The 24,726-nt window shown below is 39.5% G+C and overlaps 1 protein-coding gene across 1 annotated transcript in view; it reads right to left on the bottom strand.

The window, feature by feature from the left end:
* LOC143671080 (uncharacterized) overlaps positions 1-23,819 on the bottom strand; it is a 48,173-nt gene extending 24,354 nt beyond the window's left edge. Inside the window, exon 1 of the mRNA XM_077146036.1 lies at positions 23,620-23,819. Within this exon, the coding sequence (XP_077002151.1) occupies positions 23,620-23,819 (200 nt within the window). The remainder of the gene's footprint in view (positions 1-23,619) is intronic.
* Between the last annotated feature and the right edge of the window lie 907 nt (positions 23,820-24,726).

The following is a 24,726-nucleotide window of genomic DNA, read 5'->3' on the forward strand; positions in this document are numbered from 1 at the left end:
CTAAGCACGTATGAGAACACTTCAACCCCATTCTAGAAAACCCAGGACTTGGTCATACCATATATCGAAGTTTTTTCTGCTTTGTTTGTATCCCCATACTAGAAGCCTCTATTTAAAATATATCCCAAATGTTACAAAAAACATGGAATGCTACCATCCATGCTTTAGAAGAAAAGAACAACCTTTAAATAGTTTAGCTGAAGTAGTCCTACAAAATAGAAGAGCCCTGGATGTTCTAACTGCAACAGCAGGAGAAACTTTTGCTATAATAAATGAAACTTGCCACTTTTACATCAATAATACAGGTCAAGTACAGAAAAATTTAAAAATACTAAAAAATAATGTGACCATAATAAGTAATAGTCTAGCAAAAACAAATGCAAGTTCATCCTGGCTAGAAAGCCTTCTCTCAAATTTTCTTTCATTTTTCTTCACCCCTCTATGAGCTATTCTGCTCCCCCTCATTGCTCCCTTAATTATCCTGCTGTTAATTTTCCTCCTAGACCCCTGCCTATTACATTGTCTATCTAGGTTTATTCACAGGTCAATAGCAGTCATGACTAACCAGCAGAAATCTGAAAACATACTCCTGCTACAGAACCTGCTTCTGTGCACAGCAAAAACCAGCCCATTCCAACAGAGGATGCCCGTAAGCCTAATCAATGATGGTTAGGCTCAACTTGAAGCGATTTTTCCCCTACTACACCCGAGCTCAGCAGGAAGTAACCAAAGAAAGAATACGACGTCCCTGCTCCCTGTAAAAGTGCTTCAAGCTGAGCTAGGGTATCCCTCCAAACCTAACCCCAGCCCGAGTCAATTCTACTAAAATAAAAAAGCAGGAATATCAGGTCTCAGAAAATAAACTTGACATAAAGAACAGCTTCTGTGGCCTAGGGGCCCCTTCAGTTTCTGTCCTCAGCAGCTTCTCTGACAGAGCCTGGTGTACCGACAAGATAGACAAGCATGGATGTGCCAACGCCCCACCCACCAGAAGACCAGATAACCATGAGCATGAAGTCATGATCTGCTCTGGCCTGAAAGATCCTAGTGATGCCTGCAGCCACCCATCACCCCACCCCTTTTTGCCTTTAAAAAAAAAAATCTGGCCCTCAAAACGAGAGCCAGAATCATCTTTCTTTGCATTGGCTGTCACTCTGTCACTCTCTCTGCTCAATAAATCTGTGTTGCTTTGACTTGCTGTCATATGTGGATTCCTTAGTGTGTATGTTACTTCATTTTGCTTGTGTCTCTGCTGTATTCTGTGTAGCACACTACTACTCACTGTTGTCGGAAAGGGAATCTGTATTATCACATGCAGTCACTAGTCCTTCCTTTGCACTGCTGCATGCCATCCCACGGTGGGACTGCTCCACAGTTGATGCTTCACATTTCATGTCCACAACCATCTGTGACCTTCCTTCCCAGTGTAGTGTCTGGGTAAACAGTGCAACTGTTGGCAATCCAACCTCTGGCCTGTGTGCTGACATCATTCAGAATGTACCGGAGTGCCTGGGTCCCAGGCAAGATGAGTATTAAGTAATGCCAACGTGTTTGCCAATTTATACTCACACTGGCACACTGGGTTTCCTTTGTGATGGATACTCACCATCACTCCGCAGAGTCTACTCTTACTTTGGCCATTCTCCAGGGTGTCAAATGATATTTCTGTGGGACCTTTCTTTACATTTCTGCCAGCACTAATAAGATTGGGATTTGTCTAGTTTGGTGGGCCTTTTGAATTTCCTTCTCCTTTAAAGAGCAGTTTGTCCCCTTGCCCATTTTTCCAAGGGACCCTATGTCTTTCTTATGGATTTATAGGAGCTCTTTAAATAGTCCAGATAGCAATCCTCATGGTTGCAGGTTTCCTGCCTCTTTTAAAACAAATTCGCCTTTACTCTGAGGTCATGATTATTTTCTTCTATATACCCTTACTTATTTCTCAGTTTTACATATTTCTTCAACTAGACTTCATTTTGTGCATGGTTTCAGTTTGGTACCATGGTAGTTTGAAGCTGTATATGCCCCAGAAAAACCTGTTCTTAAATCTAATCTATTCCTGTGGGTGTTAACCCCTCTTAAGTAGGATCTTTGGATGAGGTTTCTTCAGTGAAGAAGCTGTGGCCCACCTCAGTCAGGGTGGGTCTTGCTCCTGTTACTGGAGCCCTTTATCAGCAGAGTGTAATTCAGACAGACTGAAACAGAAGCCACATGGGGAGCTGCGCCAAGCTCAAACCAGTGAGCCCAGAAGAGAAAGTAGAGGCTAAAACAGGCCACCATGTGCCCCAGAACAGAGAGGCCAAGGATCCCCGGGCAACCAGTCTAGAATGCGGGTCTTTGGGAAGAAAGCAGCACCTTGATGATGCTGTGATTTGGACTTTTAGCTGAAAAACTGTAAAAGCTAATAAATTCCTGTTGTTGAAACCAACCCATTGCATGGTATTTCCTCAAGCAGCCTCGGAAACTAAAACAGGGATCTTGTCGCACTTTTTTCAACATGTTAAAAATCAGTTATCCAAAAATCGTTGAGTAAATAACAAATGCTGTCCCGATTATGCCATTTCTGTCATGTGTTTACGTTTCCAGATGCTCCCGAGTCTGCTTCTCTGGCTGTTCCTCAGGTTGATTTTTTATCTCTATCCCCAAACCAGTTTTCATCACTCTACCTTTTCTAAAACTGGTATCTGTCATGGCAAGACTCATGCTTTAAGTTTCTTCCTGAGTAACACTGGGTGATCTTCAACATCTGCTTTTCAGAGGAATCGCAGGATAAACTTTCTGAGTTCCAAGAGAACAATAACAACATAAAACGCTGCTGGAAAACGGTGGGAATTTTACTGGCTCTCTAGTGGACCTGGTACCAAACAAATGCGGTGTTCTCAGCTGGATGCACACAATAGCCAATGTATGACACTGGGGTTTCAAAGAGAGAAAGAATTTATTGCTATGTGCGAAGCAGGAGATTGGATGGCCTATTGGCCCAAAAATCTGTCTGCCCAGGGCAAAGGAGGTCAGGTTTCTATGGATTCAAACAGTGGGGTATAGAGTTGTTACCATTACAATCCTAACTATTCCCAGGCCTGAGACCAGACTAGAATAACCATTACAATAGTAAGTGTACACAGGGCTGAGGCCAGGCTACAATGACCACAAGAGTGAAACTAAGCTAGAATAACCATGACAATAGTAAGTTTACAAAGCTGAGAGTAAGATAGAATTACCATTACAAAGGTACATATGCACGGGGCTTAGACTAGACTAGAATAACCATGACAATAGTAAGTGTCCACAAGGCTGAGACCAGATTAGAATGACCATTTGGGTAGCAAATATAGACAAGGGTTAAACTAGTTGAGTTTCAGTAATTTCAGGTATTCACTTCTGCCTGTTCTAATATATAGAAAGAAAAACCTCTATATAATGATTCAGTAATCATAACCATTTAATTCTTACTTTCTCGGTTACAATTCCTCCCTTTTGTTTTTGCTTCTTCCTCAATTTTCTGGGATATATGGGTGAGGGCCATTCTAACTTCTTCATGCTGAAAAGGGGTGTTGACATTGTGGGGTAGAGGAATGAAGCTGGTTGTCCTTCTTAGAGAGATTGGTAACTCTGGGTATCAGTGCTTAATTGGCTTAAGAACGGTCCCGAGGCTTTAACTCTCTGAAAATAAGCTTAATAATAAGTAAATTGAAAAGCACAGGTTTAAATAAAAGGAGTAGAAGGAGGTGATTCTTAAGTATGTTATGTTACATTGGGGATATAACATAGTACAGATTTTAAATAGAGTCTGGGGTTTTCCTTGGGGTTTTCTGGAATAGTGTTGGCAATATCGGCTGAGACCTGCATTAAAGTAACCTGCAGAATGATCTCTCAACTTTATTTGAATTATTTTAGCCACTGAAACTTTATTTATTCCTCCCCTATAGATCACAAATACATTGTTAAATCCCCACTGTCAGTGAGCTAGTCCCTGGAAGTCATAGCCAGCGTGTCAGGGACTTTATCTTTGAAAGTTGTGCCCCACATGGGGGAAGGTAGTGAATTTATTTGCAGAGTTTGGCTTAGAGAGAGACTGTATTTAAGAAGCACGGAGATTATTTTCAGGGAATGACTCTCACGTATTTTGTCACATTAGGTAGGACTCAGATACTGTAGAGTAAATTGCGAGTCCCTATTGCTTGAGAAAACAGTAGGAATTCCCCAGGTGGGGAAGTTTAATTGTTCCACACTTTCTTTCCTGAGTCCCTTGAGGAACCTGGCAAATACTTTTTCTTTTTATGCCCAAAACACTCTGAAATGCATTGGGGTATTACATCAACTTGTAGAGAATACTAAGATCTCATTTCTATTCTAGTTTCCACGTCAAATAAGGCTAAATTAGGTTGTTCAAACAGACTGACCACACATACAGGTTAGTCAGATAGTGTGCCATAGAAAATAAATTTTTGACAAATCTCTCCTTGATTTCATGCAGAAATTAAAGTCTTAAGCTACAAACAATATCATCTTTTACCCTGTATTCTGACTTTATTTAGTCCTAACCACATCAGCTTCATCCACATGGCTAATTGAAATCTGATGTGTTTTTTACTTCTTTAATGGTTGCTGAATGGAGTACTGCTGACTCTCAGAGCTGCAGAGCTCTACCTCTGAGTCTCAGGTATCACACAGGGACCCAAAGTTCCAGGGAACTACCGGATTGTACACAACGAACAAAGCATCTCAGAATTTAGAAATAACAGTTAAATCTCAGGAATAAAGATGAGTGTAGTAAGAGCTTACAATCTAGACCCTAATTTTCTTATAAACATTTTCTAAAGGAAGCTATTTTTAGAAATAAAAACATCTGACAGTCAAATTATATTGGGGTCATCAACCACAAGTTGTAGCAGTAGATTTGTTCTGTCTCACCTTTACACAATTGGCTGGGGTCATGTTCTTAACTGGTAGAGCATAATTTCTGTTCTTGCCTTGCTTTCTTTAAAGTCCCTTTTGGGCCACATGTACTTTTAGAGACACATAGAGTTCCACATGAGTGGAACTGAGAAGTAAATTTGGGTGTTCCCATGATCTGTAATCTTCCTCTAAGAATAAAAATAAAACCATAGCAAAAAACATTTCTCCATTGTGTAACATCATGCAGATCTGTACCAGAATATAATACGTACAGGGGTAACGTTGTCAAGTCTTTAGGAATTTTATACAATCTCTAAATATAGGAATAATATTTTACCCAGGCATATTTAGCTAATAGAAAGGTAGAAAATCCCTCCCAAACACTTCCTATGCAATAATTAAAATATCTTAGCACCTCACTTTTACAGCTAAAGGGTGCTTCCCACCAATGAGATAATTCAATCAACTGAAAACTTTTAAGGGAGAAGAGAGAATTTTTCACTGCTTCATCAGCCAGCAAGCCTCTCTTGTGGACTTTGTCCAATACTTATTGGAACCGCCAGCTAAACAGCCTGCCCTATGGATTTTGGACTCTTCCCTTTCCATGGTTGAATGAGACAGCTTTATAAACTTCATATTTACAGATCTCTCCTGTTGGTTCTGTTTCTCTAGAGAACCCTGACTAATACAGCTTTGAACCAAGAGTGGTTCTTGAGAAACAGAATCTTATTTATTTTATTTTTTATTCATTTATTTATTTTTTACATGGGCAGGCACCAGGAATCGAACCCAGGTCCTTGGGCATGGCAGACAAGCATTCTTGCCTGCTGAGCCACCGTGGCCCACCCAAGAAACAGAATCTTAAAAACAGGTGTTTGCAATTGGTTTTCTGCTCTGATTAGACTCGGAAGCATTAATGAGACTCTGTATCCAATAATCAAGATGGCACTTACACTTCATGGGGTGAGTTGGCAAAAGAGGTACTCAAAACATCACCATTAGATTCTGCTAATTGTACACTTATATGAGGCAAGGCTTTGGGTGAGAGTGTTTTTGACACCTTTATGGGGTTCTGTAGAATGAAGAAGTATAATGATGCTGTTATACTGGTTGTTGTTTAGTATATGCTGGATACAATGATGAGGGAAAGGGATGAGTTGAAGGCTTCAGATTTACAACTTAATCACTGTATGAATGATGTAAAAGTTTCCATGTGTGCCTTGAAAGAAAATCTTATTTTCTGTGGTCACAGATTTGAGATCTCTAGAAATCAGACACACAGCCTCATTGTGCAAGTAGCAGATTTACAACATAAGCTAAAATCTCAACCTTGCAGTGTTTTTGCTGTTAAATTAAGGGCTTTGATTGGAAAGAATGGGATCCTGAGATGTGACATGGTGATATATGGCTTGATAATGATGATGATGGGGAGACAGGATCCATGGAATCTGCTGAGCCTTTGCTAGATAGACCTGTAATGGACTGCCCTGAGGGAAGAGATTTCTGACCTCCAGCCTGCCTTGAGGAAACAGCTTCCTGGCCTCCAGTCTCCTCAGAGGAGTCTGCCATCCAACCTCCACCTAAAGAGATTAACCCTTCAGTGCCTACTAACCCTGTAACCACCTCCCCTGGGGAAAGAGCCATCACTCCCATGTCTGGAACAACTAACTCTGTTTCACCAGATGAAACTTCAGTGGAATGCCCTGACGTAATTGCCTTGAAAGACACTTCTATTTCTTTTTATGACCCCCCCCCCCCCGCCACCCTTCTTCTCTTCCAAACCTATAACTAGGCTAAGGTCCCAACAGGCTCTGAAAGGTGAGGTACAAAGTGTGACCAATGAGAAGGTATACTATATTCCAAAAGAACTGCATGAATTTTCCAATCTATATATACCGAAATCAGGGGAATATATGTGGGAATGGATATTAAGGGTGTGGGATAATTGTTGAAGGAAAACAAAGTTGGATCAAGCTGAATGTATTGATATGGGCCCACTGAGCAGAGATTCTGCATTCAATGTTGTAGCTCAAGGGGTTAGAACGGGCACTGACAGTTTGTTGGATGGTTGGCTAAAACAGGAATCAAAAGGTGGCTGACATTACCTGAGGTTGAAATGCCAGAACTGCCCTGGTATAATGTAGATGAGGGATCCAGAGGCTTAGAGAGATTGGAATTTTAGAGTGGATTTATCGTGAAGATCTGCTCACACACCCCAGGAATGTCCAGAAGACACATCTTTCACCAGGACCTTGGGAAATAAATTCATGATACTAACTCCATCATCCATAAACAGCTCTGTAGCCACCCTTTTCAGGTCAGATATTACTATGGGAACTGCTGTCACTGATCTAGAATCCTTAAACAGAATGGGGATGATCAGATCCCAGATTTGCAGAAGCCATATGGTGACAGTTACTCACCATAGACAAAGTGGGTGCAGCCACTATAATGGACAGAAGACTCAAAGCAGCAGTCAAAATAATCTGACTCACAGAGACTCGTGGTATTGGCTAGTAGGCCATGGTGTACCTAGAAGAAAAATAAATGGGCAGTCTACTAAATTCTTGTTTGAGCTGTATAATCAGAAGAATTCTAGGTCAAGTGAACAGAAATTTAATCTTGAATTACAAAAGCAGAGAGTCATGGTCCCTTAATCAATTCCCAGACTTGAGACAGTTTACAGACCCAGAGTCCCTCGAATGAAGGCAGGGCCATGTATCCTTTTGGAAGGACACTTTTATACTGTCCAAAATGTACAGTTTACCTTCCTCCCAGCCTTCCTCAAGGAGACCCATGGCCTTTTACCAGAGCTTCTGTGCACTCAGGAAAAGAAAATGATCACATATTTCAAGGATTATTAGACACTGGCTCAGAAGTGACATTAATTCCAGGAGACCCAAAACATCACTCTGGTTCACCAGAGTAGGGAATTATGGATGTCAGGTTATTGAGGGAGTTTTAGTTCAGGTCTGTCTTACAGTGGATCCAGTGGGGACCCAGTCACATTCTGTGGTCATTTTCCCAGTTTCAGAATGCATAATTGGAATCAATATACTCAACAACCGGTAGAATTCCCACATTTGTTCTCTGACTCGTGAACTGAAGACTGTTATAGTAGGAATGTCCAAGTGGAAGCCACTAGATCTGCCCCTACCTAGCAAAATAGTGAATCAGAAGCAATACTGCATTCCTGGAGGGACTGCAGAGATTAGTGCCACTCTTAAGGACTTGAAGGATGCAGGGATGGTGATTCCCACCACATCCCCACTCAACTCTCCTATTTGGCTTGTGCAGAAAACAAATGGGTCTTGGAGGATGACGGCAGATTATCATAAACTCAACCAGGTGGTATCTCCAATTTGCAGCTGCTGTTCTGGATGTGGTATCATTGCTTGAGACAAATCAGCACATTGCCTCAACACGGTTTACTGAAGAGACTAATCTTTCACCCACGAATGTATTGGCCACCCTTGTGGAAAAGCACATGGCCACAGATGTATTGGGTTACTTCCGAAATCTGAATTGTATTCTATTGGTCTAAGTGTCACTCCTCATGCCAGTGCCATGCTCTTTTGGTTACTGGACCTTTAGAGGATGTTTTCAAATCAGGACATGTGAGTCCTCCAAAATTATTCTTTTTTTTCAGGATTTTTTCACTATTCGGGGTCTCTTGTAATTCCTATGAATTCAAGATTTGGCTTTTCCATTTCTGCAAAAAGGCTATTGGAATATTGATATGGATTTTATTCAATCTGTAGATTGCTTTGGGTCTTATTGCCATCTGAATAATATTAAGTCTTAGCATCTGTGAACATGGGCTCTTCACATTTATTTAAGACTTCTTTAATTCCTTGCAGCAGTGTTTTGTAATTTTCAACATACAAGTCTTTAACCTCCTTTGTTAAATATAATCCTAGTTTTTTATTGTTTTAAATGTTACTGGAAATGGAATTGTTTTCCTAGTTTCCAGTTTGGATTGTTCACTACTGATGCATAGAAACAAACCTAGTTTACTTTTCAGCTTATTGCTATTGTACCCAACAATTTTTTTTAATTCATTTGTTAGCTGGAGTAAATTTCTTGTGGATTCTTTGTAGCAGTACTTTTCAGTCCAGCAACTTAAATATGCCATCCCACAGCTTTATGATCCCCATGGTTTCTGCTGAGAAATCAGCTGTGAATCCTGAAGAATCCTCAGACATGAAGAATCACTTCTCTCCTGCTGTTTTCAACCTTCCATATTTGGCTTTGGCTTTCTATAGTGTGATTATGATATGTCAGGATTTGCATGTCTTTGGGATGATCCTCTCTGGAGTTTCTTGAGCTTTTCTAAGGTGTATATTCATGTCTTGTGTTCAATTGGAGAATTTTTTCAGACTTTATTCCTCAAATATATTTTCTGCCCCTTTCCATTTCTCTCTGGGACTTCTCTTCTGGGACTCCCACAATGCATACATTGTTACAGTTGATGAAATCTGTATTAGCTAGGGTTCTCTAGAGAAGCAGAATCAACAGGGAACACTCGCAAATATAAAATTTATAAAAGTGTCTCACATAACCATGGGAACGCAGAGTCCAAAATCCGCAGGGCAGGCTGCGAAGCCTACGATTCCGATGGAGGGTCTGGACAAACTCCACAGGAGAGGCTCGCCAGCCAAAGCAGGAAGAGGGCCTGTCTCTTCTGAATCCTCCTTAAAAGTCTTCCAGTGATTAGATTAAGCATCACTCATTGCAGAAGACACGCCCCTTGGCTGATTACAAACAGAATCAGCTGTGGATGCAGCTGACGAGATCATGATTTAATTCTATGAAATGTCCTCATCACAACAGACAGGCCAGCACTTGCCCAACCAGACAAACAGGTACCACCACTTGGCCAAGTTGACACATGAACCTGACCATGACAAAGTCCCACAGATTGTTTCAAATTTATGCAGTCTTCATTCTTTTATCTTTCTGATCCTCAGACTTAATTATTACAGTGGTCTTTTCTTCAACCTTGGTGATTCTTTGTCCTGCCTTTTCACATCTGTTTTTGAGCACTTTATTTGTCAGGGGTCTCTAGGGAAACAGAACCGACAGGAGATGTCTGCATAATATTATATAATTTTTATAAAAATTGCCTCACACTACTGTAGGGATGCACAGGTTCAATTGCGTATGGCAGGCTGCAAACTGGGAATGCTGATGAAGGTTTTCAATGAGTTCCTCAGCTGAAAGCAAAGATGGACATTTTCTCTTCTGACTACTGAAATCATCTCTTCTCCTTTTAAAGTCTTCAACTGATTGGACAAGCCTTCTCTCATTGTTGAAGGTAATCTCCTCAGTTGATTGTAGGTGTCATCAGCCATAGATGCAATCAACTTACTGATGATTCAAGTCCACGAAACATCCTAACAGTTACAATCAGGCTAGTGATTGCTTGACCAAACTACTGGGCACCATAAACTGTCCAAGCTAACACTTGAACTTAACCATAACACATACCTGTAGTGATTTTTTCATTTATTGCTCATTTCAGCCCCAGAATTTCAGTCTGGCTCCTTTTTGAGTATTTCAGTCTCTTTATGGACATTCTCATTTTGTTAATATACCATTTTCATTATTTCCTTCATTTGTTTCTCCATGATTTTCTTTAGCCAATTGAAAATATGTAAGATATTTGTTTTACAGTCTTTACCCAGTAAATCCAACCTGTGCCCTTTCTCAGGATCAGTTACTGTAGCTCAATTTTGTTCCTTTTACATGCTATACCTTCCTGTCTTTGTATGCCTTGTGATTTTTCATTGAAAACTGGACATAAGAATATTAAAATGTTCTGATTTTCAAAATCAGGTTATGGTCCTTCTCCAGTGTGTGAGGTTTTTTCAAACTTATTTTTTAAAGATATTTTTATTGAGAAATATCCACACATATACAGTCCAATCATATTTTACAATCAATGATCACAATCTCATCACACAGTTGTATATTCTTCACCATGATCCTTTTAGAACACTTGTATCACTCAAAAAAAGAAATTAAAAAAAGAACTCATATATCCCATCCCCTTACCCCTCCCTCTCATTGACCCACAGTATTTCAATCTACCCAATTTTTACCCTTTATCTTCCCTTATTATTTAGTTTTTTATCCTTATTTTTTTACTCATCTGTCCATACCCTGGATAAAAGCAGTAGCAGATGCAAGGTTTTCACAATCACACAGTCACATTGTAAAAGTTCTATAGATATAGTCTTCTTCAAGAATCAAGGCTACTGGAACAGAGCTCAACAGTTTCAGGTACTTCCCGCCAGCCAATACAATGAATCACAAACTAAAAAGAGATGTTTCTATAATGCATAAGAATAACCTCCAGGATAACTTTCCAACTTTGCTTGAAATCTTTCAACCACTGAGTATTTATTTTGTCTCAGTTCTCTCTTCCCCATTTTGGTCAAGAAGTCTTTCTCATTTTGATCATGCAGGGACCAGGCTCATACACAGAAGTCAGTTCCTACATTGTCAGTGAGATTTATACCCCCGGGATTCATGTTCCATGCAGGGGGAATGGCAGTGAGTTCACCTCATAAGTTGGCTTAGAGAGAGAGGCCATATCTGACCAACAAAAGAGGCTCTCCTTACGGGTGCATGGGTGGTTCAGTGGTAGAACGCTCACCTCCCACACAGGAGACCTGAGTTCGGTTCCCAGACCATGCAACCCCCCCCCAAAAAAAAAGAAAAGGAAAGGAAAAGTCACCCTCTGGGGGTAACTCTTAGGCATAATTACCAATAGGCTTAGCTTCTCCTTTGAAGGAATAAGTTTCATAGGGGAGAACCCCAAGATTGAGGGCTCGGCCTATTGAATTGGTTGTCCCCACTTTTTGTGAGAATATCAGAAATTCTCCAGATAGGAAGAAGCTGTAAGTGCAGCATGGCCAACTACCTTTCTGCCTAGCATTTAATTATTTTATTTTATGTAATTTTTAATTTTAATTTAATTTTATTTGTATTTCTGTGTTTTTCTCCTTCTCTTCTGTGTGAACAAGTCTGGGTTCATGCCCAATATGCTTGCAGTGTCTCCTTCTGACTTTGGGATGTACTATTGCTGAGGTGTTTTTTTTTTTCGTGGAGGTAGAGGTGTTGCATGGGCTGGGAGTCAGGCCCAGGTCTCCCCCATGGCGGGCAGGTGTTCTGCCACTAAACTGCCTGTACATCTTTGTCTAGCTTTTTCTTTTTTGTATAGTCTATGGCGAGGTCACATTTCATTCTTTTTCCATGTGAGTAGCCCATTTTGCAGCACCATTTGTTGAATTGTGGCTTTTTTGTTTGTTTTTTTTTGTTGTTGTTGTTTGTTTTTTGGGGAAGTGCATGGGCCAGGAATCAAAACTGGGTCTCCTGCATGGCAGGTGAGAATTCTACCACTGGACTACCCTCGCACCTCCCTGAATTACCCTGCACACACCCCTTGCCTAGCTTTTAATACACTTCTTAAGCAGAATTGCATCTGGGCCTTGGTTTGGTAGGGAATTACTGAAAAGCGAAGTGAAAAAGACGACCTTCAATGCAAAACCTAGTAAACACAAAACTTTAGACGAGTGAAGGAAACCAACTTGCAAAATAGCCTTATATTTATAGTCTAATGCCCCCAACACAACAGAAAATCACAAAACACCTGAAGATCCAGGTCGAAATGAGCCAGCTAAATGACCAAATTAAAACAGTGGAGGAATCACAAAATATGGAACAAATACTCCAGGATATTTATAAAGAAATAAAGGATATCAAGAACTCATTAGAAGAGTGTGGTACTTAGATTCAGTTGTCAACTTGGCCAGGTGAAGTTACCTAGTTCTGTTGCTGTGGACATGAGCCAATGGTACGTGAACCTCATCTGTTGCTGATTACATCTGCAGTCGGCTAGGAGGCATGCCTGAAGCAATGAGTGAGGTTTGATTTAATTGGCTGGTGCTTAAATGAGAGAGCGCAACATAGCACAGCCCAAGTAGCTCAGCATACCTCATCTCAGTACTCACAGCTCAACCCATGCCTTTGGAGATGCAGAAAGAAATCACCCCAGGGAAAGTTGTTGGAACCCAGAGGCCTAGAGAGAAGGCCAGCAGAGATTACCCTGTGCCTTCCCGTGTAAGAAAGAACCTCAGTGGAAAGTTAGCTGCCTTTCCTCTGAGGAAGTATATGTTAACTAAATAAATCTGCTTTTATTGAAAGCCAATCTGTCTCTAGTGTGTTGCATTCTGGCAGCTGGCAAACTAAAACAAAGAGCCTAAAGACAAATTTAAAGGATTAAATTAAAAATAGCAGGTCTCACAGAGATGAAAAGATACTGCAGACCAAATTAGGAATATACTAGATACACACAATAGCAGATTCAAAGAAGCAGAAGAAGAATAAATGAGCTAAAAGATAGAAAAATTGAACTATAGCACACAAAGAACAAATGGCAGGGAATATGGAAAAAATGGAACTGGATATCAGGGAAATGATGGATAACAAGGGGTGCACAAATATAAGAATCACTGGTGTCCCAGAAGGAGAAGAGTAAAAGGCTGGGAAGGTTAGTTGAAGATATAATGGGAGAAAACTTCCCAACCCTTAAAAAAGACATAAATATGCAAGTCAGAGATGCCCAACAAGTCCCAAATAAGTTTACTCCAAAACCATACTAATTAAACTGTCAAATGTTGAAGAGAAGTAGGAAGTTCTGAAAGCAGCACGAGAAAAGCGATCTACTACATACAGGGGAAACCACCTAAGACTGAGTTCAGACTACTCAACAGGCACCACAAAGGTGAGAAGGCAGTGGGATGATATATTCAAGATCCTGACCGAGAAAGGCTTCCAAGCAAGAATTCTGTATCTAGTCAAGTTGTCCTTAAAAATTGAGGAAGACACTGATTAACACTACAAATATAAATAAGTTCTTGCATGAACTAGTGCAAAGCTATGAATCTTGTACAAAGAGTGTATACGTTTAGGGTATGGGGGAAAACTGCTATTGCATGTCATGGACCGTGTTTAACAGGAAAACATCAGCAGTGCCACAGCAACGCCAGGGGTATATGGGGGGAGGTTTAGATTTTCTATTCAGTGAAGGTGTGTTTGTTGGTTATCTTTCCCTAGGAAACAATGAAATGATCTAAAATTGAGAGTGTTGGTGGACTGTTGATTTGGACATTATACATGGTGCCCAATGAATAGAGGTGGCTGAAGGATGCACTGACTGAGAAGTAGATTGGCAAACGATGGATGGAAAAGAACAAAGTTGTGAGGTATACAACATTGTGAATGAACGTGTGGGACCTTTGGTGGGGTGAAAGAAGCCAGAAACAAAAGAACAAATATTGTCTGGTCTCATTTAGAAAATACTTATAAGAAAACAGGGGCCTAGATTGTAAGCTCTGATAGCAGTCATATTTAGTCTGGAGTGGTAACTGCTATTTCTGGATTTTGAGAGACTGTATTATATATGTATACCCTAGTGTTTAGCAATAAAAATGAAGCTGATCAGGTCGGGATTAAGGTAATTCAGAACACAGGGGTAAGGAAGACATTGTCTATATTTTAGAACCTCATCTACTCTTTGAGACCAAAGGAAGAAAGAATTATTTTTTCTGGAACCTAAATTTTCTGTAGCACATAATCAAACTCAACCTGTCTAAATAGATCATTTAAACAGTCCTAATACAGGGACTTCCGAATAAGCATGAGGGCCTTTAATCCTGTATATCTTAATGTAATGCCTGGATGTAACCCAGAGTATATTAAGCAGATAATCAAAAAGTATTGGCAAAGTCCCTTGAGGGATGGGAGAAAAACTATGGAACTATTAAAATTTATCAATAGGACAAGCCCATGATCTTGAAGTTTTTTCTTGTGAAGCTTATGTATGTAGTGCAGAAACTTAGCCTACCTATAGGTATGCATAAGAGTCACCTCCAGAGGACCTCTTTTGCTGCTCAGATGTGGCCTCTCTCTCTCTCTAAGCCCAACTCTGCAAGTGAAACCATGGCCCTCTCCTCTACGTGGGACATGACATCCAGGGATGAAAGTCTCTCTGGCAGCATGGAAGATGACTCCTAGGGACAGGCCTGGCCCTGGCACCATAGGACCTACAATGCCCTTCTGTCATAAAGTGGGAAAAGAAGTGTAACAAATGAGGTATCAGTCGCAAGCTTCAGGTAGACGTTACTTCCTACCATAATTTGACAAACCTCAACCAAAACCCTTAAAGCCAACCCTAAAGAACACCTAGGGTAATATATAAGAATCTACAAAAGTCCCAGGCACTAGGGTAACTTTCCAGAAGCCTACAACCTTCAGATGGGTCCCTGAGCCAGGTAAGTCCTACAATGCCGAGGGGCCAGCCTTTCCAGAACATCAGCTAGTTCCATCTCCCTACCCCTTATTAACTTTCCAGCATTGAAAAGTTAGAATGGGCATAGCGCAAATACCCCTAAAGAGTGGGAGAAAGATCAAAGGTGGGGATGGTGGATTTATACAGAGAGGGTAGGATTTAACAAAAGAATATGATTGCTGGATCATTATATTGATATTATTTTTAGTCTCCAGTATCTTAGAGCAGCTATAAGTAAACATCTAAAATTGTGGAATTGTAACCCGTACTGAACTCTGTAATCTGTTCTACAAGTAATTGTTGTGATGTGCTTTGAAATTTATTGCTTTTAAAATATATGTGTTAATTTTTACAACAAAGGAAAAAGATTGATTGTGATGATACGTGCACAGCTGTATGATGATACTGTGAACCATTGACTGTACACTTTGGATGATGATGTGGTATGTGACTATATAGTATATATCAATAAAAATAATTTTAAAATGATCTAAGGAGAAGGTACAGTTATAAAAGAAGATAGGATTTAATAAATGAGTATGACTCCTGAATCACTACATTGATACTCTTTTAGTCTCCAGTGTCTGGGAGCAGCCAAAAGGCAAAACCTAAAATTATGGAACTATAACCCATACCAATTCTGAAATTTGTTCTATAACTAATTGTTGTGGTGTGCCTTGAAATTTATTGCTTTTTTGTATATACATTATTTTTCACAATGAAACTAATATAAATACATAAAATACAAAGAAAAAAATTAAGCCATTCCAACATGTTTGGTATTTGCAAAGTGCAGCAGCGCCCCACTCCTGGCACCAAATTGTGTTCTAGTTTGTAAGCTGCTGGAATGCGATATACCAGAAACTGAATGGCTTTTAAAAAGGAGAATTTATTAAGGTGCTAGTTTACAATTCTAAGGCCATGAAAATGTCCAAATTAAGGCAAGGCTATAAAAACGTACAATTAAGGCATCCAGGGAAAGGTACCTTGATTCAAGAAGGCCGAGAAATTCAGGGTTTTTCTCTCTGCTAGAAGGGACGTGGGGAAGTCTGCCAGCTTTCTCTTCAGGCTTCTTTTCTCAGGACGCTCTCCTGGGGGCGTTTTCCTTCTTCATCTTCAAAGTTCTCTGGCTGTGTGGGCACTCGTGGCTCTGAAGCTTTTTCCAAAATGGTTCCCTCTTAAAGTGCTCCAGTAAGCAACCCCACCTTGAATGGGTGGAGACATGTCTCCATGGAAACCATCTAATGAAAACTTACCACCCACAATTGGGTGGGCCACATCTCCATGGAAACTATCAAAAAGATCCCACCCAGCAATACTGAAAGAGGATTAAGGGACATGACTTTTCTGGGGTCCACCACAGATTCAAACTTGCACAGTGATGAATATACAAAACTATGTGATAATATTGTGAGCCATTGATTGTATACCCTGTATGGAGTGTGTGTGACAATCTATCAATAAAAATATTTTTTCAAAAAAGAGACCTGCTGTACGAAAAATACTAATATTCCTGTCAGCTGAAAAAAAAAAAGACAGGAGAGGGAGGTCTGGAGGAAGGCACAGTATTGAAGAGCACCAGTAAGGGTAATTTAAAGGATAAAAAGAGAGGGAGGGAAAATAATATAGAAATCTGAGAAATAAAAACTAAATGATAATACGTTAGATTCAAGAACTGCTTTTACAGTAATAATTTTGAACATTAATGGACTAAACTCACCAATTAAAAGATACAGATTGGCAGAGTGGATTACAAAATACAACCCACCTATATGCTATTTACAAGAGATACATCTTGGACTCAAGGACACAAATTGAAAGTTATAGAATGGAAAAAGGTGTTCTATACAAGCGGTAACCAAAAGAAAGCAAGAGTGACTATACTAAAACCACATAAAATAGACTTTAAATGTAAAGACGTCATAAAAGACAAAGAAGGAAGGGCACCAAATATTAATAAAAGGGACAATTCACCAAAAAGAACTGACAGTCATAAATGTTTATGCTCCCAATCAAGGAGTTCCAAAGTACATTAGACAGACATTTGCAAAACTGAAGGGACCAATAGACCTTTCAACAATAATCGTAGGAGACGTCAATACACCACTCTCCTCTACAGACAGAACCACCAGACAGAGGATCAACAAGGAAATAGAGAATATAAACAAAATAATAAATGAAATCAGACCCAAAATACATATATAGATTGTTACACCCCAAAGCTCCAAGATACACATTCTTTTCTAGTGCTCATGGAACATTCTCCAGAATTGATCATATGCTGGGACACAAGACTGGTCTTTATAAATTTAATAAGACTGAAATTATCCAAAGCACTTCTGAGCACAATGGAATGAAGTTGGAAATTAATAATCACCAAAGAACCAGAAATTTCACAAACATATGGAGATTAAACAACATGCTCTTCATCAGTGGGTCACAGAAGTAGCTAGAGAAAATGGTAAATATCTGCAGATGAATGTTAATAAGAAAACAACATATCAGAACTTATGGCAGTGCTGAGAGGGAAATTTATTGCCCTAAATGTGTATATTAAAAAGCAAGAATGGGAAAAATTGAGGACTTAACTGCTCACCTGAAGAAATTAGAGAAAGAACAACAACCTAACCCTAAAGCAAATAGATGAATAGAAATAACAAAAATTAAAGCAGAAATAAATGAGCTGGAGAACAAACAACATCAACAACAAAACAAAAAACAATTGAAAGAATCAACAACACCAAACTTGGTTCTTTGAGAAACTCAGTAAAATCAATGGATCCTTAAATAGGCTGGCAAAAATAGAGGGAGGATGCAAATAAACAAAATCAGAAATGAGAGCGGAGTCGTTACCATGAATCCTGAAGAAGTTTTAAAAATCATAAGAGAATATTATGAACAACTATATGCAAAATAAACTAGACAACTTAGATGAAATGGAAAATTCCTAGAAACAGGTGAACTACCTACACTGGTTGGGAAAACATAGAACATTTCAACAAATGAATTACAAGTGAGGAGATTCACTCAGTCATCAAAAATCTTCCTACAAAGAAAAGCCCAGGATCAGATGGCGCCACAGGGGAATTTTATAAAACTGTTAAAAAAGAACTAGCACTAATCCTGCTCAAACTCTTCCAAAAAATTGAGGAAGAAGGAAAACTACTTAACTCATTTTACAAAACTAATATTAATCTGATGCATAAACTGGATAAAGATGCTACAAGAAAGGAAAACTACAAACCAATCTCCCTAATGAATATAGATGCAAAAATTCTCAACAAAATACTAGCAAATCAAATTCAATGGCACATTCAAAGAATTATGCATCACAACCAAGTGGGGTTTGCACCAGGAATGCAAGGGTGGTTTGACACAAGAAAATCAATCAATGTAATAGGGCACATTAAGAAATCAAAAGGGAAAAATCATAGAAAACTATCAACTGATGCTGAAAAAGCATTTGACAAAATTCACCATCCTTTTCTGATAAAAACACTTCAAAAGGTAGGAATCCAAGAAAATGTCCTTAAAATCCTAAAAGGCATATATGAAAAACCCATAGCCAGCATCATACTTAATGGAGAGAGATTGAAAGATTGGGAATGAGACCAGGATGCCCACTGTCACCACTATTATTCAACATTGTATTAGATATCCTAGCTGGAGCAATCAGGCAGGAGAAAGAAATAAAAGTCTTCAAAATAGGAAAGGGGAGGGTGCGAGTGTAGGTCAGTGGTAGAATTCTCACCTGCCGTGCTGGAGATCCGGGTTCGATTCCCAGCCCATGCACTTCCTGGAAACAAACAAACAAGCAAACAAAAGAAAATAAAAATAAACAAACAAATGAAAGTTCAACAAATGGTGCTGCAGTAGTGGGATACTCACATTGAAAAAGAATGAAATGTAACCCCCGCTATACAGCATACAAAAAAAAAAAAAGGAAAAGAAGAAGTAAAATCTCATTATTTGCAGATGACATTATCCTACACTTGGAAAACCTTGAGAAATCTATGACAAAGCTATTTGAGCTAATAAACAAATTCACCAAAGTGACGGGATATCAGATTAATGTACAAAAATCAGTTATGTTTCTATACACAGGTAATGACCTAATTGAGGAGACAATTTAGGAAAAAATTCCATTCAAAATAGCAACCAAAAGAATAAAATACTTAGGGATAGCTTAACCAGGGATGTCAAGGACTTGTACACACAAAACCAGAAAACATTGCTAAAAGAAATCAAGAAGACCTAAACAGATGGAAAGACATTCCGTGCTCATGGATAAAAAGGTTGAATGCTGTTTAGAAGTCAATTCTACCCAAACTGATCTATAGATTCAATGGAATACCAATAAAAATTCCAACAACCTACTCTGAAGACTTGGAAAAGCTAGTTATTAAATTTATTTGGAAGGGAAAGCGACCTCAAATAGCTAAAGATATCCTAGAAAAGAAGAGCAGAGTGGGTGGACTAACACCTCCTGACTTTAAAGCTCACTATAAAGCCATAGTGGTCAAAACAGCATGGTACTGGCACAAATATAGAAAGAAGTATTGACCAATGGAATTGAATTGACAGTACGGAGATAAACTACTGAATCTATGGACAATTGATCTTTAATAAGGCCCCCAAATCTACTGAACTGGGACAAAATAGTCAATAAATGGGCATGGGAGAACTGGATATCAGTAGCCAGAAGAATGAAAGAAGACCCCTACCTTACACCCTATACAAAAATTCACTCAAAATGGATTAAAAACCTAAATATAAGAGACAGTACCGTAAAACTCTGAGAAGAAAATATAAGGAAACATCTTCAAGACCTAGTAATAAGAGGCAGCTTCTTAAACTTAACACTCAAAGCACAAGCACTGAATGAAAAAAATAGAGAAATGGGAACTCCTTAAATTCAAAAGCTTCTGTGCCTCAAAAGACTTTGTCAAAAAGGTGAAGAGGCAGCTAACTCAATGGGAGGAAATATTTGGAAGCCACATATAGGATAAAGATTTGATATCTTGTGTACATAAAGAAATTACACAACTCAACAACAAAAGAACAAACAACCCAATTTTAAAATGGGATAAATATATGAATAGGTATTTTTCTGAAGAGCAAATACAAATGGCTAAAAAGAAGTTGACAAGATGTTCATCTTCACTGGCTATAAGGGAAATACAAATCAAGACAGTGAGATACCACCTCACACCTATAAGAATGACTGCTATTAAGCAAAGAGAAAACCACAAATGTTGGAGAGGATGTGGAGAAACTGGGACACTTATGCTCTGCTGGGAATGTATAATGGTGCAGCTGCTGGGGAAGACAGTTTGGCGGTTCTTCAGAAAACTAAGTATTGAGTTGTCCTATGACCCAGCAATACCACTACTCGGTATATACCCAGAAGAGCTGAAAGCAATGACACAAACAGACGTTTGCACACTGACGTTCATAGCAGCGTTATTCACAGTCGCCAAAAGATGGAAACAATCCAAGTGCCCATCAACAGAGGAGTGGATAAACAAAATGTGGTCTATACACACAGTGGAATATTATGCAACAGAAAGACAAAATGAGGTCCTGAAGCATGTGACAACATGAATGAACATAATGCTGAGTGAAATAAGTCAGACAAAAAGACAGACATTGTATGATTTCGGTATTATGACTCTGGCAAAAGGAACCTCCCAGGTTTACACTGTAGAATATAGGCAGCCTAGAGGTACAAAGAAGCTAGATTTGGGGGAAAGATAACTTAATGAGTAATAACTGAGTAATCATTGAGTAAGTAATCAAGTAATCACTGAGTAAATGTAAGGGAATGGATAGAAATGATGGTAGCCAATTGGTGGGGTTATAAGTAAATTGCCGTAGTGAAGGTGAATATGATTGAAAGGGGATTTATAGTGCCATGTATTCCACCAATTAATGCTACAATTATAAATAAGTTCTCACATGAACTCCTTCAAAGGTATGATCTTGTACAAAGAGTCAATAATAGAGGGATATAGGGGAGAACTAATATTGCATGCTATGGCCTATAGTTAACAGGAAGACAGGAACAGTACCACAGCAGCCCCAGGGGCAAATCGGGGGAGGGACAAGAAATTAGGGGAGGTTTTGATCTGGTATTTGGTGAAGCTGTGTTTATCGGTTCTTTGTCTCATTGGACCAGTGAAAATTGTCTACAACTGAGAGTGCAGCTGATTGTACAACCAAGTGAGGACATTGTAAGACACGGTTTGTTTATTTTGGACATTATCCATGATGCCCAATGGATGGAGGGGGCTGAAGGGTACAATGACAAAGAAGAAAGTGAATACTGTATGGTTACAAAAAGGAATGACATCATGAGGCACGTAGCGAACGGAATGAACCTTGGGGACAATGTGTTGTACAAAATAAACCAGAAACAAAAGCACAACTATGTTATGGTCTTTTAAAGCAATACTTATAAGAAAATTGGAGCCTAGATTGTAGGTTCTTTCAGGAGTCATTCTTAGTCCGAACTTGTAAGTGTATTTCTAGATTCTGAGACCCAGAGTCATATAATGAGTACCTCTGTGACACCTAAGATTCAGAACTGGATTTCTGCAGCTCTGAAAGTCAGCACTGCTACATACAATAACAGTTAAAGTAACTGAAAAAGAGATCAGGCCTCAATTAGAGATAAAGCGAAGCCAATCTGGTTGGGACTAAGGCGACTCAGAATACAGGGCAAAGGTGATAGTGTATGTACCCTAGACCCTCACTAGGGTAGGAGACCAAAGGCAGAGAGGTTTATTGTGTTTAGAACCTAAATTTTCTATAACAAACAATCTAAATTCACCTGCCTGGGTAACTCATTTGGACAACCCAGACCTATGGAGCCCAGGCCAGGAAGGAGGGCGTGTGATTCTGTGTAACTTAATGTGACGTCTGGGTACATCCTAGACCGTGGTGTGCTGATAATTAGTAAGTATGGGTAGAGGCGGGTGCGAGGGTAGTTCAGTAGCAGAATTCTCACCTGCCATGTGGGAGACCCAGGTTCGATTCCCGGTCCATGCACTTCCCAAACAAACAGACAAAAACAAAGAAACAAACAAACGAACAAAAAAACAAAGAAAAATTCCACAAATGGTGCTGCAATAATGTGATACTCAAATGGAAAAGAATGAAATGTGACCCCACCATACAGGACACACAAAAAAAGCATTGGTCGAGTCCCCCCTCAAGGGACAAGTGGAAAAAAATATTGATAGAATCCCTTGAGGGACTAGAGAAAAAAATATGAAACTGTTTAACCTTCTCATCTGGGAAATCCCTGGCACTCTCACAAACATTAGAGAATCCCAAGAAAATGGGCCAAGCCCTTGATTTTGAGGCTTGCCCTTATGAAACTTATTTCTGTAGTGCAGAAGCTAGGACTACCTATAATTATGCCTAAGAGTTGCTTACAGCAACCTCTATAGTTGCTCAGATGTGGCCTCTCTCTAAGACCAACTCTGCAAAGAAAATCATCATGTCTTCTGAACCAAAAGGGGGAAAAGAATGGTAAGAAAACAAGATATCAGTGGGTAAGTGAGTTCAAATAGAGTTGACAGGTCATTCTGGAGGATACTCTGATGCAAGCTTCACCTAGATATTGCTAATTGCCATGGTTTGCCAAACCCCAACCAAAATCATGCCTATTAACCAAAGAACACCTAAGGCTCTAACCGAGACTATAAAAGTTTCATGTACTAAGTTTACTTTCCTGAAACCCATTCCCTCCAAAGGGTTCCTAGGCAAGAGAAGTCCTGAAACTCAGAGTTGCCAGGCTGTCCAAGAACATCAGCCAGTTCCACCCCACTAGCCCATATTGTCGACACCCCTTTTCAACATGAAAAATGTTAGAATGGGCATAACCCAAATACCCCTAAAGAATGGGAGAAGGATCAAAGGAGAAGAGGAAGGTATAACAGAGAACATAGAAATTAACAAATGAGAATAGCTGCTGAATCACTATATTGATGTTTCTTTTAGTCTCCAGTGTTTTGGAGCAGCTAAAAGGGAAAACTTGAAATTGTGGCATGGTAACCAATTCCAAACTATGAAATCTGTCCTGTGGCTGCTTGTTGGAGAGTACTTTGAAAATTACTGCTTTTTCTTTTTTTATATGTATGTTATATTTCACAATAAAAAATGTTTAAAAAGTTACTATCTGCAAAAAAACAAAAAAAATCGTATCCTAACTCTTCTTTTCTCTCACCCTAACTTGAGGAGGCTGAAGCCCTGGGCCTGTCTTCTCTTTTTGTCCGCAGTGGATCCAACACTAGCCTCACTCCTCAGCCACTTTTGAAGGTCCTATTTGTGCCAAGTTGAAACTTCTGAGGAGGTTTCACCTTCCAATGATGACAGCATGTTGTGGATTTGATATGTTTCCTTGTCCCAGGATGTCGGAGGGTCTCCTCCTAGTTGGACAGCAGCAGGCTTGGGACTCCTTTAGTGAGGAATAGTGGCAGGTCCCTGTCCTGGGGGCTGGGCCTCTTCTCAGAGCCTTCCAGGCAAGGAGGCTTGACTCATAGTACCAGCCTCCGGCCATGGTCCCGGCCTGGAGGAGATGAGAGGGTGCCGTGGGGTCCTACAGCCCTTCTTTACTATCTTCCTGGACCTCATGACTACCCACTTGCCTGCTTCTTTACGCCGTGTATTCCTTTAATCCCCATCCCTTAACATGAAGCAGTTTTCTGTCTTGTTCTCTTTCATTTTGGTTCTTGCTCTTACTTGCAGTGCTTTCAGCATTGTCCACCTACCTACTCTCTTCAATTAAGGCAGGTACTCTTGCCTATTTGATATCCCACATGCCATATTGTTCAAATTGCACTATCACATTGATTTCCCTTATCAAATGGGCATAATCCATGAGGAGTGTTGAGAATATTTAAAAATAGTATCTTAAAAATTTGCACTGAAGCAACCTACAGGGAAAAACAATACATATTTAGATTATAGCAATGCATTCTCTTGTTTAGGAATTTCCCTTTTAGAAACCTGCCTTAAGGAAATAGAAATGGGGGTAAATTTGCATGCGTAAAGATGATTATTATATACTATTTTAACTGTAAAATGTTAAAAGCAATCTAAATGTCCAACAGTAGGAGAATAATTAAATAAATTATGATGTATCCATTCAATGAAATATTAGGCAGCCATTAACATGACATTTTGGACATGCATTTTTGTGACTTGGGAGACTGTTCACAATTTGTTAAGTGAAAAACACAAGATATACGCTTGGATATCCTATGTGATTTTCTGTCTATAGATCAGTCAGGGTGGGAGCTGGAGGCAAACATGAGCTGTGTAATTGAGGAGAATTGAAAACGGATGATTAACAAAAGTATGGGCTGAGTGAGGGTCAGGAGACCTAAAGGCTAGTGACAGTGATGGTGATGGAGCATGGTTGGTGGGTGCAAGAGAACAAGTAACAGATGACCCTGTAGTTTCTA

This window comes from Tamandua tetradactyla, chromosome X (genome assembly GCF_023851605.1).
Source record: "Tamandua tetradactyla isolate mTamTet1 chromosome X, mTamTet1.pri, whole genome shotgun sequence".
Lineage (NCBI taxonomy): Eukaryota > Metazoa > Chordata > Mammalia > Pilosa > Myrmecophagidae > Tamandua > Tamandua tetradactyla.